This window comes from Oncorhynchus clarkii, chromosome 18, assembly GCF_045791955.1.
Source record: "Oncorhynchus clarkii lewisi isolate Uvic-CL-2024 chromosome 18, UVic_Ocla_1.0, whole genome shotgun sequence".
Taxonomy (NCBI): Eukaryota; Metazoa; Chordata; class Actinopteri; order Salmoniformes; family Salmonidae; genus Oncorhynchus; species Oncorhynchus clarkii.
In genome coordinates this window covers 51,393,859-51,408,481 of record NC_092164.1, presented here as the reverse complement: position 1 = coordinate 51,408,481, position 14,623 = coordinate 51,393,859, and the positions used below count along the sequence as shown (strand labels likewise).

General features: G+C 44.5%; 1 protein-coding gene across 1 annotated transcript in view; it reads left to right on the top strand.

Moving 5' to 3' along the window:
* LOC139372363 (uncharacterized) overlaps nt 1-14,568 on the top strand; it is a 102,333-nt gene extending 87,765 nt beyond the window's left edge. The window contains exons 45-58 of the mRNA XM_071112078.1: nt 85-162; nt 2,182-2,315; nt 2,412-2,534; nt 2,916-2,973; nt 3,084-3,599; nt 3,770-3,853; nt 3,987-4,040; nt 4,123-4,260; nt 4,460-4,593; nt 5,035-5,218; nt 8,198-8,371; nt 8,749-11,010; nt 12,974-13,024; nt 13,280-14,568. Coding sequence (XP_070968179.1) covers nt 85-162; nt 2,182-2,315; nt 2,412-2,534; nt 2,916-2,973; nt 3,084-3,599; nt 3,770-3,853; nt 3,987-4,040; nt 4,123-4,260; nt 4,460-4,593; nt 5,035-5,218; nt 8,198-8,371; nt 8,749-11,010; nt 12,974-12,996 — 3,962 coding nt within the window. The 3' untranslated portion in view covers nt 12,997-13,024; nt 13,280-14,568. The remainder of the gene's footprint in view (nt 1-84; nt 163-2,181; nt 2,316-2,411; nt 2,535-2,915; nt 2,974-3,083; nt 3,600-3,769; nt 3,854-3,986; nt 4,041-4,122; nt 4,261-4,459; nt 4,594-5,034; nt 5,219-8,197; nt 8,372-8,748; nt 11,011-12,973; nt 13,025-13,279) is intronic.
* The last annotated feature ends 55 nt before the right edge of the window (nt 14,569-14,623 follow it).

Below are 14,623 nucleotides of genomic sequence, written 5' to 3'. Positions count from 1 at the left end.
AGGAATACTTGGTGTTTATAGGCTGAATGATGTGTCACTAATAATACTTGGTGTTGATTTGATTGTCTGGTGTGTCACTCACAGCAAAGAGGGTTGTCGGCCCCAGCCACCTGTCCAAATACCTGAAAGTGAAGGGCCTTCACAACACAGAACCGATCATAGGTCAGTTGTGTGTGTGTGTGTGTGTGCGTGCGTGCTCCAGATCTAAGATGTTTGGTAGAATGTAGAGTGATCTCTCCGATTGTGTGTTAGGGTTTAACAGGGAACCAGGTTACAGAGATTTCCCGCCCCAAACCCTCTACAGTTTCCCTGGATAAATAACTGCGAGAAACGGGTATATTAAAATAAGTGATTTCTATGAACAGGATGACTTAAAATGGAACTGTTATATGCAATGTCAAAATCCTTCTCTGCTCTGCTATCTGCATGATCAATCAATGCTCAGTGTGTGTGAGAGTATGTGCTGTTGTAAAGGCCTATTGTATTGTTTATGCTGAAACTGTACACGCAGTTTCAACCTTGAAATGCAGTTAGTAGGCCTACGGTAACAAAATAGTCTACAACTTTTGAGCTTCCAGTAGGGTAACTACTTTTATTCATTCAGAAAATGTCAGATGTGTAGCAGAGCTTCACTTAAACGAATGCCACCAAGGCAGAATGCTAAATCTGCAAGGGGAGAATAAAGTGTAGCCTACAGGCGGTACGACAAGTAGATTGATCTGACATGGAGGCCTACACATGCGAGACAAGTGCAGAGAGAGTAGTGGGGGCTTCAGTAAGTACAGGCTTAGCTCAAGCCAACGTAAGATGCAGTCTTACCTCAAGCCAATGCAAGCACTGGATGAAATTCTAGCAGAAATGGTTGCGAGCGACACATTCTCCTACATACCATTGCAACAGTGCCAGCTCCAGGCATAAGCGACATAAGCAGTCGCTTGGGGCCCCAGGCCGCTAGGGGCCCCATCAATCAATCAAATGTATTTATAAACCCATTTTACATCAGCCAATGTCAAAGTGCTATACAGAAACCCAGCCTAAAACCTCAAACAGCAAGCAATGCAGGTGGAGAAGCACGGTGGCTAGGAAAAACGCCCTAGAAAGGCAGAAACCTAGAGAGGAACCAGGCTCTGAAGGGTGGCCAGTCCTCTTCTGGAGATTATAAGAGTACATTGCCATTAAGGCCAGATTGTTCTTTAAGATGTTGAAGAACCCTCCCTCTCAAATAACATAATGTTGAGAGTTAGAATAGTAAAATACACAAGGTGCAACTTCGAAATTGGGTTGTGCATCCAATTGGCGACAGATTTTTTTTTGCTTAAGTTTTCATGTACCGACTAAAAATCAAAAGTTCAATGTGTTTCCATTGCATTTTCAACTTTACCAATAGTTTTGTCACAAACTATTTGTATTTATTAAGGATCCCAATTAGCTGTTGCCACGCAGCAGCTACTCTTCCTGGGGTCCAAACATATTAAGGCACTTACATTACATAAAAGATAAAACAGTACATCATATAACATTATTACACCACTACATATCCACAATACAAAATGTTTAATACCACCATAGAACAATATTACAATGTACACTACCGTTCAAAAGTTTGTGGTCACTTAGAAATGTCCTTGTTTTTGAAAGAAAAGCAAAGAATAATGTCCAGTAAATAACATCAAATTGATCATAAATACTGTGTAGACATTGTTAATGTTGTAAATGACTATTGTAGCTGGAAACGGCTGATTTTTAATGGAATATCTACATATTCTTCAGAGACCCATTATCAGCAACCATCACTCCTGTGTTCCGATGACACATTGTGTTAGCTAATCCAAGTTTATCATTTTAAAAGGCTATTTGATCATTAGAAAACCCTTTTGCAATTATGTTAGCACAGCTGAAGCTGTTGTGCTGAATTAAGAAGCAATAAAACTGGCCTTCAGAGTAGTTGAGTATCTGGAGCATCAGCATTTGTGGGTTCGATTGCAGGCTCAAAATTGCCAGAAACAAAGACTTTCTTCTGAAACTCATCAGTCTATTCTTGTTCTGAGAAATTAAGGCTATTCCATGCGAGAAATTGCCAAGAAACTGAATATCTGAAGACACAGAATGACACTTCTCGTTTTGCCATTAAGAGATGGAATGTTTGTAAAATACCTGGAAAATATTGTGTGTGTGTTCCAGGTCTGGGCAGTGTGGTGGAATGTAGAGGTATATCCCAGGCTACGTTTTTCATGTGTGTGAGCTGTGCTGAGACTCTCTCCAGTACACACATCTGTGAACACATCATCAGCGCCCAACACCAGCAGTGCTACATGGTGAGTGACATCACTAGCAACTACGAAAGTGTGTGTGTGTGTGTGTGTGTGTGTGTGTGTGTGTGTGTGTGTAATATGTGAATGTGTTCTTAACAGTTTTCCCAGTATAGTCCTATGCGCTGTGATTGGTTGAGAGAGCAGCAGCAGCCTCCGAGTCCACAGCTCCTCAGGAAGGTTGCTTCAGCACTGTCACAACTGGAGATGGATCTAGATGCACAGGTAAACATGGAAACCTTCGGGTTCAGTGGTCAGTGGCTGGTCAACACAGGGTCATTGAATGGTTTAGGGTGTAGATGTGGTCAAGGTTAAGGCTTATTTATACCCTACACAGAACGCAACATAAGAACTACAATTAGCTACGCAAAATGGAGATCATTTTGCGTATCTTGCATACATAAGGTATACATTAGGCTTTAGAGGTTAGGGTTCACAGTTCTGGACAAGGAAAAGGCTATTTTTAAGCCTACTGTTGGTTTTTGTGGTAGTCAAGCCTCTATCCATTTGTGTAAGAAAAGACCGAACTACAGGATTTTCTAACCACACACAGACTGGAATGGGACTCATAGATCATAATGTACCTGTCTCCATTGTGTTGCCTAGGTGATGCTGCTGGATCAGATGTGGTATAACCTTGTGCAGTCAGCTCCATTCTACGAAGGTGTGTGTGTGCCTATGTCTGTGCGTTGGTGGGTTTGTGCCGTGTATTTGATTGTATTGTATTTGATGATCTGCTGACTGATTTTTTTTTTTGTGTGTGTGTGTGTGTAGCCATGTACATGCTGCAGGAACAGAATCAGAATGCCCTGTGTCTACACACAGCAAGCAGACATCAGCTTTTTCCCCCAGTTGGTCCTGACCCAGCAACGGAGCAGGGCTTTGACCAGAACCACAGAGTGATGGATAAACTGACCGTGGATCAGATTGAGCCGCATCAACCCCTGCAGACAGCAGATACAGTGGCTGGTAAACTGACTGGAGATCAGCTGGAGTCAGGCCAGTGCATACAGACCGCAGACAGACGGCCAGATAATCAGAACCCGGATCAGCCCCAGTGGAGCCAGAGGTCAGAGAGAACAGAGATGGTCCCTGAGCCAATAAGAGCCAAGACACCACATAATTCTGAGCCAATCAGAGACCAGACACCACAGAACATTGAGCCAATCAGAGCCAAGACGCCAAAGATTTCTGACCCAATAAAATTCCAGACACCACAGAACACTGAGCCAAAAAGAGCCTGGATGCCACAGAACTCCTCAGAACCACATCTGGACCAAGACAACACAGGTGAGAGGAGGAGGGAGGAGATTGTTTACAATTGTTCAACATGGTACTCTTACTTGGATTGGTGGCTACTGTATTGGTCAGAGTTTACAGTGATTTAAAGTATGTAATTACTGTATTGGTTAGAGCAATGGAGGTCAGTGAGGTTTCAACCTCTCTTCCTCTTCCTTCAGTCATTGTCAAACAGGAGCCTGTGGACCCCAAGGTGGAACCTCAGCCCCATCCTCATACCCAGCCTGAGGTGGACCCCTTAAAGGGTAGGAAGCATGAGTTTCTACTGACCAATGTAACAACACAGTGTGGTCAAAGACATAGTAACTTGGTACTTACATAGTTCTGTTTTTGGGTTATTACGTATTTATTAACCGCTGTAGTCCTCTCCTCTGTCAGATTCCCTGTATGGACACAGAGTCCAATTCTCCCCAGATGTACAGAACCTGGCTGGTGAGACTGAGATTGAGAGACACACACAGAATTGACTGCAGTGGTGACAGAAGTAGATGATTGTATGTGTGTGTTCTCTCAGGTGTGTGTGAGGTGGAGTACCAGGGGACCGTCCTAGGACACAGCCAAGAGGTGACACGAAAAGGAGGGGCCACAGAGAACTCCCTTCACCCCACCAAGAACCTGAGAGACTTAGTCAACAACAGCCTGCCTTTGGTCGGTCAGTGTCCCAGAGTGTGTTCAGATAACAGTGTTTAGTACCTTTGTCTTTCTACCTCTGTGAGTCTGTATTCGCACAGTGCGTGTGTATGTGAGCGAGCGTGTGGTGTGTGCCACAGTACTGTAAGGGCTTTGTCATTCTCTCGGTGTGTGTGTGTGTGTGTGTGTGTGTGTGTGTGTGTGTGTGTGTGTGTGTGTAGGTCTCAGTGCAATGATAGAGTGTTGCAGTGAGGGCCAGGTGTCCTTCTACCTGTGTGTGTCGTGTGGCAGCAAAATTGAAAAAACTCTACTCATCAGCCACGTCCTCAAATACAGACACCGACAGCTGTACCTGGTGAGGCACACACACGTACACACCTCTTACTCAACCATACACACACTAGATACTCACGTAAATGGTGATTGTAGAACAATGACACAACTAAACAGAAATATAATTAAAATAATCTATGCCATGGAAAGTTTGACATATGCCTTAAGACAAAAACAGTTTTTGAAAGAAAATGGGAAAAATGGAAAGCTTTCACAAACCAGGTATTAAGTATACCTTGGTGAAAGCCAATGTAATTGCTTTCATATATTGTACTGTTCCTACCTTATGGCATGAGTTGTTTTATTTTTTGCTTTTGTTTCTGCATTTCTGTTTTGCTGCTCTGTTTTTATATTGGAAAAGTGAAATAAAATCCAAGTTAAAAAAGATATATAAAAATGAATATTTAAGGTACACTCACAACACATCAGCTAATCTCCGCTAGTCTCTCCCCACCACGCCCAGACAATGAGGTACCCGTGGTATTTCCTTGGTGTGGTACCAGCCCGAGGGTTGGCAGAACAGTCCAGACTGATGCAGATTGCTAAGGAGGTGGAGGAGCAGAACCATGATGAGCCTGGCACGCTACAGGAGGTGATTCTGGCCCCTGCTGACTTTGACGAGATCAAACGGATGCTGTTTGATAAAGGTGAGTGATTGTTGATAGACTTTCTTGGTGATCTGGGACTAGTGTGATTATCTGCATGTTGCTTCGGAACCTGTAGATTTAAATCACTCACTCACTTCTCTTTCTTTTTTTTAAGGGGGTAGATCAGCTTTAATATTGTGGCTTCCATCAATGTAATTGTCTGCATCATTTCCAATCCCCAATATATATTTTTTGCATGTATAACACTTCACCCAAAAGTTTGGACACACCTACTCATTCCAGGGTTTTTATTTTATTTTTGCTATTTTCTACATTGTAGTATAATAGTGAAGACATCAACATTATGAAGTAACACATATGGAATCCTTTGTTGTCCTTTGTTCTCTCAACTCTTACACCACTACACAGCAACACAATGGTCTAGTCACACATATTATGGAATTATGACTACTAACACATTTCATACAATTATATGATTTCAGGATGGAATCCTTTAGTCATTACTTTAAACATATAAATTCCCTTATCATAGAGTTACCAGCCTCAGAAATTGCAGCCCAAATAAATGCTTCACAGAGTTCAAGTAATAGACACATCTCAACATCAGCTGTTCAGAGGAGACTGCGTGAATCAGGCCTTCATGGTCGAATTGCTGTAAAGAAACCGCAATAAGGACCGCAATAAGAAGAAGAGACTTGCTTGGGCCAAGAAACATGAACAATGGACATTAGACTGGTGGAAAGTCCAAATTTGAGATTTTTGGTTCCAACCGCTGTGTCTTTGTGAGACACAGAGTAGGTGAACGGATGATCTCCATGTGTGGTTCCCACCATGGAGGAGGAGGTGTGATGGTGTGGGGCTACCTTGCTGGTGACACTGTCGGTCTGTGTCTAAGGCACTGAACTGCATCGCAGTATGTATGTATGGATGTATGTATGTATGTACATTTTACGGATACAGTATATTTTACATTAGTTATCTTGTTCTTTTTAGTCCCATCCTTCAGCTCCACTCAACCCCTCCCATCTATCTCTGAATACCATCCGATTTTCTATTTACGATATCTTTTTCAACTGTGCTGTGATATTTCACAAAAGTTCTGAACCTTTCTATTCTCATAGTTTCTACAGATTGTAAATAAAATAAACATTTGATCTAAGAGTATTATTGATAGATTGACTATGACTTTTCAAATCACCCAGCAGTGCTATCTGCAGAGTTCGCTCCAGGTAAATGGTGCAATTCCTCATCCATTCCTGAACCTGTGACCAAAAACAAGCTATTTTTGGACAGTATCAAAACAAATGAACTAATGATTCTGTCTCTTCGGAGTAAAACCTGCAGAACAGGGAAGGGTTGTATCCCCCATATATAGTGCATTCGGAAAGTATTCATACTCCTAGACTTTTTCCACATTTCGTTACGTTACCTTATTCTAACATGGATTAAATGAAAAAATGTTCCTCATCAATCTATTCACAATACAGCATAAGGTCCCGATGTTGACAGTGCATGTCAGAGCAAAAACCAAGCCATGAGGTCGAAGGAATTGTCCGTAGAGCTCCGAGACAGCATTGTGTCAAGGCACATATCTGGCTATACAAAACATTTCTGCAGCAATGAAGGTCCCCAAGAACACAGTGGCCTCCATCATTCTTAAATGGAAGAAGTTTGGAACCACCAAGACTCTTCCTAGAGCTGGCCGCCTAGCCAAACAGCAATCGGGGGGAGAGAAGGGACTTGGTCAGGCAGGTGACCAAGAACCCGATGGTCACTCTGACAAAGTTCCAGAGTTCCTCTGTGGAAATAGGAGACCCTTCCAGAAGGACAATCATCTCTGCAGCACTCCACCAATCAGGCCTTTATGGTAGGGTGGCTTGAATGCCAAGCGTCATGTCTAAAGGAAACCTGGCACCATCCCTACGGTGAAGCATGGTGGTGGCAGCATCATGCTGTGGGGATGTTTTTCAGCGGCAGGGACTGGGAGACTAGTCAGGATCGAGGCAAAGATACTGAGAGAGCAAAGTACAAAGAGATCCTTGATGAAAACCTGCTCCAGAGCGCTCAGGTCCTCAGACTGGGGAGAAGGTCCACCTTCTAACAGAACAACTACCCCAAGCACAAAGCCAAGACAACGCAGGAGTGGCTTCAGGACAGGTCTCTGAATGTCCTTGAGTGGCCCAGCCAGAGCCTGGACTTGAACATGATTGAACATCAGTGTAATCACTGCCAAAGGTGCTTCAACAAAGTACTGAGTAAAAAGACTGAAAACTTATGTAAATGTGATATTTGCAAACATTTCTAAAAAAAACAGTTTTTACTTTGTCGTTATGGGGTATTGTGCGTAGATTGATGAGGGGGAAAAAAATATTTAGTATATTTTAGAATAAGGATGTAACATAACAGAATGTGGAAAAAATCATGGAGTCTGAATACTTTCCAAATACACTGTATATTCACTAGTTCCAGTATATCCAATATATTCATGATTTCCTTAAGTGCATTCGGGTGATAGTTTGTAGTGTTTTCTTTACGGTCCATTGAAGTATTTGAAACTGAATTATAATCTCCCACCATAATAATAGAGTCTTGTATTGCTTGTAGGCTTGGTAAATTATTATATATATTTTCAAAGAAGCGTGGATCATCATTATTTGGACCGACTAGATTAATGAGCCAAATATGTTTATGGTCCAATGACATATTTAAAGAAATCCATCTTCCTTGCAGAATCTGGACAATTTGTCCATTCGGATAAAAATGATTGTTAATTAATATCATCACCGCTTTGCCCATGGAATAAGTATATTTCACAAGCCCACCTCATTTAAAATTGTTAAATGACTTTCCTGTAAACAATATATATTATTTTCCTTCTCTTTCAGCCAGGTAAATACTGATACTCTTTTCTTATTGTCTGCTAAGCCATTACAATTATAACTGGCTATACTTATTAAGTTTCATCTCTTTTTATCATAATATATGTTTGTAAACCTCTCTCCCTCCCTCCCTCTCCAGCTGTATCCCGTTTGCAGGAGATCTGTAGAGAGCAGAACCAGACTGAACTCCTCACCATGGTCACCAGCAAACCTGAACCAATAGTGGTCAAGCAGGAGATTGTGGAGTGCCAGGTGGTCTCCCATCAGGCCTTGGGGCAATTCCTACCGCCACAGAGATGTAGGAGAAACAAGGGTGAATTGAATACTATCTTAATGTTAAGCTACAGAAAATGATGATAATTATACTGTAATTATAAACTGGGTGGTTCGAGCCCTGAATGTTGATTGCCTTGGTATATCATATCATAGAAAATATTTGTACTGTTGTAATTATGTTGGTAACCAGTTTCTAAAGCAATAAGGCACTTCGGGGGTTTGTGGTATATGGCCAATATTCCACAGCTAAGGGCTGAATCCAGGCACTATGTGTGGCGTCGTGCATAAGAACAGCCCTTAGCCGTGGTATATTGGCCATATCCCACACTTTGGGCCTTATTAAGTATATCTCTCACTCTATTCAATTAAATGTAGATCTCTCTCTTTCTCCCTCCCTCCTTCTCTGTCTCTCAGGAAAACGTTGTTCTAACGTTGAGGGGTCAGAGGTGAGGGGTCAGCAGCAGGTGAAGAAGAGAAAGGTGTCTAGCCCCCCTGAGGGTCACACTGCCCCTGTCATCTGTCTATCATCTCCTGAAGTCACCAAGTCTTCTGAAACACACACTGTCAACCAGACACACACCATCACACCCTCACCCACACAATCCAACACTAAGCCGAAACTCACAAACACACACTCTGACTCTCAAACTAAACTTAAACCTTCACGCACACACCCCAAACCCAGTTCAACAGCCCCAGAATATACTAGACCCAAACTCATTCCCCATTCTGCCACCAAGCCCTCCGGTATCCCTGCCGACAGCCTGACTGTTGCCAAAGAGTCCTCTAGCAAGAAACCTACTCACACACTGTGCAAACCCACACACACACTATCCAATAGCCAGAAGCTCACTGACAAACATTCGGACAAGAATGAGTCTCAGAAACATACTGAAAAGGCTAAACCTACTCGCACACACAGTGAACGCACACACAGAAACCGCACACACACTCGCAAACACAGTGACCTCACACGCACTGACAAAGCCAAAGACGGACACAGTGACAGGACCAAACGCAGACACAGTGACCGCAAACACACTAACAGACATTCTGACCACTCACGCTCTCACACCCGCTCTAAGAGACATAATCGTAGCTCCAGCCGTTCCTCCAAAGCCTCCCCCAGAGCTAGTCCCTCTGAGCCCCCCCTGCTCTCCCCCTACTCCCCCGCTGCATTCTCCCCCACCAGAGCCACTTCTGCGGCGAGCCTAAGCCAGGTCAAACCCAGCCAACCTTCCTGCCTAGTCAACAAACAACTACCCAAACAGTCCAGCCAACCAACCAAGAGACCTCCCAACCCAACCTCAGCAGTCAGACCTCTCCAGACCCAGGCCAACCCTCCCAACAACACCTCTTACCCCCACCTGCACCCAGCAAGAACCGGACCCATGACCCCCCCACTCGGACCCATGACCCCCCCACTCGGACCCATGACCCCCCAACCCCCGGCCATCCCTCCCTGCCTCACTCCTCCACCTCCACCCCAGCCAGATCCTGTCTACGCCTCTGGGGTTAAGGAGAAGACTTCCATCGTAGACTGTGATCAATTTGTGGAATACTTTGTCTCTTTGTTGCGCTCCCCCCACTTTCCTCCTGCCCTAACCACCCCAGAGAGTGCAGAGAGCGCTGAGGCTCATACCAGGGCAACAGGCCCTAACCCTGGAGGGGAGAAGATGAGGGGTGACTCAAAAGGTCATGCCATCGCCATAGTGGCGGCATTACCCAACCCGCTAAAAAGGAAGCTATCCCTACAGGAACCCGAGGACAGAGACCCCTGGAACTACGAGAGCCGACAGTTCACTCCCAACTCCAAACCTAACCCCAACTTCAAACCTAACCCAAACTTCCAGAACCCTGACTCCAAACCTAACCACAACTTCCAAAACCCTAACTCCAAACCTAACCCCAACTTCCAGAACCATAACTCTAACCCCAACTTCCAGAACGCTAACTCTAACCCCAACTTCCAGAACCCTAACCCCAACTTCCAGAACCCTAACTCCAACTCTAACCCCAACTTCCAGAGTTATACCCCCACTACCAATGCCACACTAGCCCAGGGGGGTTACACTGGAGGGGTTACAGTTTCCTCTAGCCCTAACCCCACTGACCCACAGCCCCCAGAGATTCTACCTGGTTACACCTACGCTGGTTACACCTACCCTGGTTACACCTACCCTGGTTACACCTACCCTGGTTCAGGTTACGCTGGAGTTGTCAGTGTTAGTCAGTTCACTTCCAACTCCCCCATTAACCCTATCCCCAGCGCCAGTAACACACAGTCACAGCCACAGGCAAGGTGGTCTGGGGGCAACTGGGGAACAGGCTACCCAGAGGCAGGCTACCCAGGGGCAGGCTATGTTACAACGGGTCTAGCTGGTACTTCCTACCCTGGAGCTGTCTCTTCTGGAAGTGGACCTGGCTACCCTGGAGTTCTGCTCTACCCAGAGATGGGCTACTCAGACATGGACTGCCGTGGACAGGCTTATCCTAGGTCTGGGACTGGACTCGGCTCTACTGGGACTGTTATGCCCCCAGGAAGCCTCTACTCTACCACACCATCTCCAGCCAACCCCAGCTATTTGGCCTTGACCCAGCCATCACTTGACCCAGCCAGCTACTCCGCCTGGACTGCTACTGACACCGGGGTTGCCATTGAAACCAGCACAGCAGGTACTACTATTGGTGGTTGGTACCCATGGGCCAACTTCTTCCTCAGACCCCCTGCCTATTATGTTCTACCTCAGCCAGCACGGAAGTGGGCACGCTACTGCAGCAATGTCATCAAGACCAAAAACAACCTGCCTGCTAAAGCTACGGCTAATGCTACGGCTAATACTACTGCTAATGCTACCTCTCCTCTTACAGCTACCTCATCTCCCTCGGCTAGCACTGTCACTGCAGCTACCACTTTTCTCCCTTCTGCTTCTCTTAGCGCGATGGCTAACAGCTAGCACCTCTGCTACAGATGTAGCTAAAGCTGCTTCACCTACTACTGATGCCAATGTTACGGCTACTATTGCTATGCTAAGCGATGCTATGGCGATGCCTGCCCCTCCCCCTCCCAGCATGGAGGAAGGGTCCTGCCCTCTGTGGCCATATTAAGACAGAGACTGTCCCAGTGTTGTAGTGCTGGGTGATGAGTGCTCCGTCTCTATTGCTTTACAATATCTTTGCTGTAACACTGTAATGCACTTGTCTTTTTCTACTAACACTGACTTTGCTGATAACTACTTTGTTGAGGGAAAATGTACTTGCTACAATTGCGATATGTTGTCTCACCTAGCTATCTTAAGATTAATGCACCAATGTAAGCCACTCTGGATAAGAGCATATTCTAAATTACTAAAATGTGATGGTGTATTTGCTGTACTGTATAACTAAACTCAGCGAAAAAAGAAGCGTCCTCTCACTGTCAACTGCGTTTATTTTCAGCAAACTTGAAATGTGTAAATATTTGTATGAACATAACAAGATTCAACAACTGAGACACAACTGAACAAGTTCCACAGACACGTGACTAACATAAATGGAATAATGTGTCCCTGAACAAAGGGGAGGGGGGTCAAAATCAAAAGTAACAGTCAGTATCTGGTGTGGCCACCAGCTGCATTAAGTCCTGCAGTGCATCTTCTCCTCATGGACTGCACCAGATTTGCCAGTTCTTGCTGTGAGAACCCCACTCTTCCAAGAAACGTACCTGCAAGTTCCCAGACATTTCTGGGGGGGGGGGGGGGATTGCCCTAGCCCTCACTCTCTGATCCGACCCACCACCTCCAAATCGATCCCGCTCCAGAGTACAAGCCTCGGTGTGACACTCATTCCTTCGACGAAAAACGTGAATCCGACCATAACTCCTTGTGAGACCAAACCGCAACTCGTCCGTGAAGAGCACTTTTTGCCAGTCCTGTCTGGTCCAGCGACGGTGGGTTTGTGCCCATAGGCGACGTTGTTGCTGATGATGTCTGGTGAGGACCTGTCTTACAACAGGCCTACAAGCCCTCAGTCCAGCCTCTCTCAGCCTATTGCGGACAGTCTGAGCACTGATGGACGGATTGTACGTTCCAGGTGTAACTCGGGCAGTTGTTGTTGCCACCCTGTACCTGTCCCGCAGGTGTGATGTTTCGGATGTACTGATCCTGTGCAGGTGTTGTTACACGTGGTCTGCCACTGTGAGGACGATCAGTTGTCCGTCCTGCCTCCCTGTAGCGCCGTCTTAGGCGTCTCACAGTACGGATATTGCAATTTATTTCCCTGGCCACATCTGCAGTCCTCAATCCTCCTTGCAGCATGCCTAAGGCACGTTCATGCAGATGAGCAGGGACCCTGGGCATTTTTCTTTTGGTGTTTTTCAGAGTCAGGACACTAAAGAGGCCTTTCTACTAAGTTTCCATAAATGTGACCTTAATTGCCTACCATCTGTAAGCTGTTAGTGTCTTAATGACCGTTCCACAGGTGCATGTTCATTAATTGTTTATGGTTCATTGAACAAGCATGGGAAACAGTGTTTAAACCCTTTACAATGGATTTGGATTATGAATTATCTTTGAAAGACAGGGTCCTGAAAAAGACGTTTGTTTTTGGTTGTTGCTGAGTACCTGTAATTGATCTTGTATGTGTGTGTCTGTTTCTACAGAGTATCTGCCACGCCCTCAGTGAGGACCCCGCCGGCCTGGATTTCCTTAACGTGAGTTAGAGCTCTGCTACCCGAGCCCGGCAGGCCCCAACATTATACATTGGGTTAAGGCCGGGTACGGCCCGTTTTTTCATCAGTGTACGGGCAGGGCTCGAGTATCACTAAATTGATCACTAACATTTTGAAGCTGACCCATTTGCTCCTGTTCTGCTGCCAGTACAGTGATATTTGACTAAGATCATAACATTGTTTCAAAGTGCTTAAGATATTAGGGAACTGACCAGAGTGTGTGTGCATGTGTTCCAGGTGAAGCACTGACTGCTGGACATTGAGGAGACGTATACACACACACAGATTGATAAAGTAAAATTTTGTTACCGAATGTCAGTTTTAAAATGAACATTCTTGGTTTTCCTCTATTTTGTATTACTTAAAGGTAACCCTCTTGCCAGAGCTGTCGCTGGTGGCTCAGCAGAAGTAGTTACATCCCTGTGGGAGGGGCCTAATCTTGTCAGAATAAACTCCCGTCCAATCACTTGAAAGCTGTTTAGTTTCAATGACTACTGATTGTGGCATAAGAGGAGCAAACAATATTTGTTTATGTTTACTACTTTTTTTTTTACATTTACTTTTTTAAAGATACAAGACAGTATATTTTAATTGCAAACCAAGCGAATGTTATACTCAAGCAATGTTCACCATTTAAATAAGGCATAAAAGATTCAGTTGATGTTAATGTTTTCTTGAATGTGGATTATTATGTTTAATGTGAATATTATTTTTGTATCTTATACGTTGGTAGCCCTTTACTCTCGTACCCGTATACAGATTTGGGGCACTAATAAGCTCCTAAAGTGGAACGTAGTGGCTTTTCAGTAACATGCTATACATGACGTCAGAGTTGTGGCTGTGTGCTTCACAGCGCTGTATGGGTTTTGACTGACAGACGTTCTGAACTTCAGCACCGTGCGCAACAAGAAGTTGCCCCCATCCCTCCCAGTAACTGGCCAACTTTTGAAATGTTTTTGTTGTCTGAGTGAGCAAAATGCTATAAATTGAGATTACTTGTATTTTGAAATATGAGAATTTGAGTATTATAATAAATACCGCTTTGATGTCATACAAGCAAGCCAAACACCTGTGAGTCCAAATGGGCACTTCACATTTCCAAATCATAAAACTCATGTTTACTACAGTATCAACGTTTAGCATTGAAATTATTTAGGAACTGTGCACACTTTGGGGATGTGTGTGGCCACTTGGAGACACCAGTTTCCTTACTCAAACCCTTGTCATTTTTTAGTTTTATGTTGCATATTTTCCAGGAATAGTCTTGTCATGTTTCTGAATGTATCCAGAGTGTCAACAAATGCTGTGGAAAATGCAGTAAATGTCAAATGCACATATAATCAAGTGTAATGTTTGGAATCAGTCTGGTGTTAGATGAACTGTTGGACTCACATAATCTCCAAACTTTTCCCTTTCAGTTGCTACCATGGTTATGCATCTGCTTTTCATATTTCTTCTGTAAGAAACATTTACATTTAGCCCTAACCATATAGGCCAATAAAACAATTATATGCCTCGGCCAGAAACTGTGTGTGTGCAGGGGCAGGCGGGCTCGCGCTATAGACTCCATGGTTGTTATAC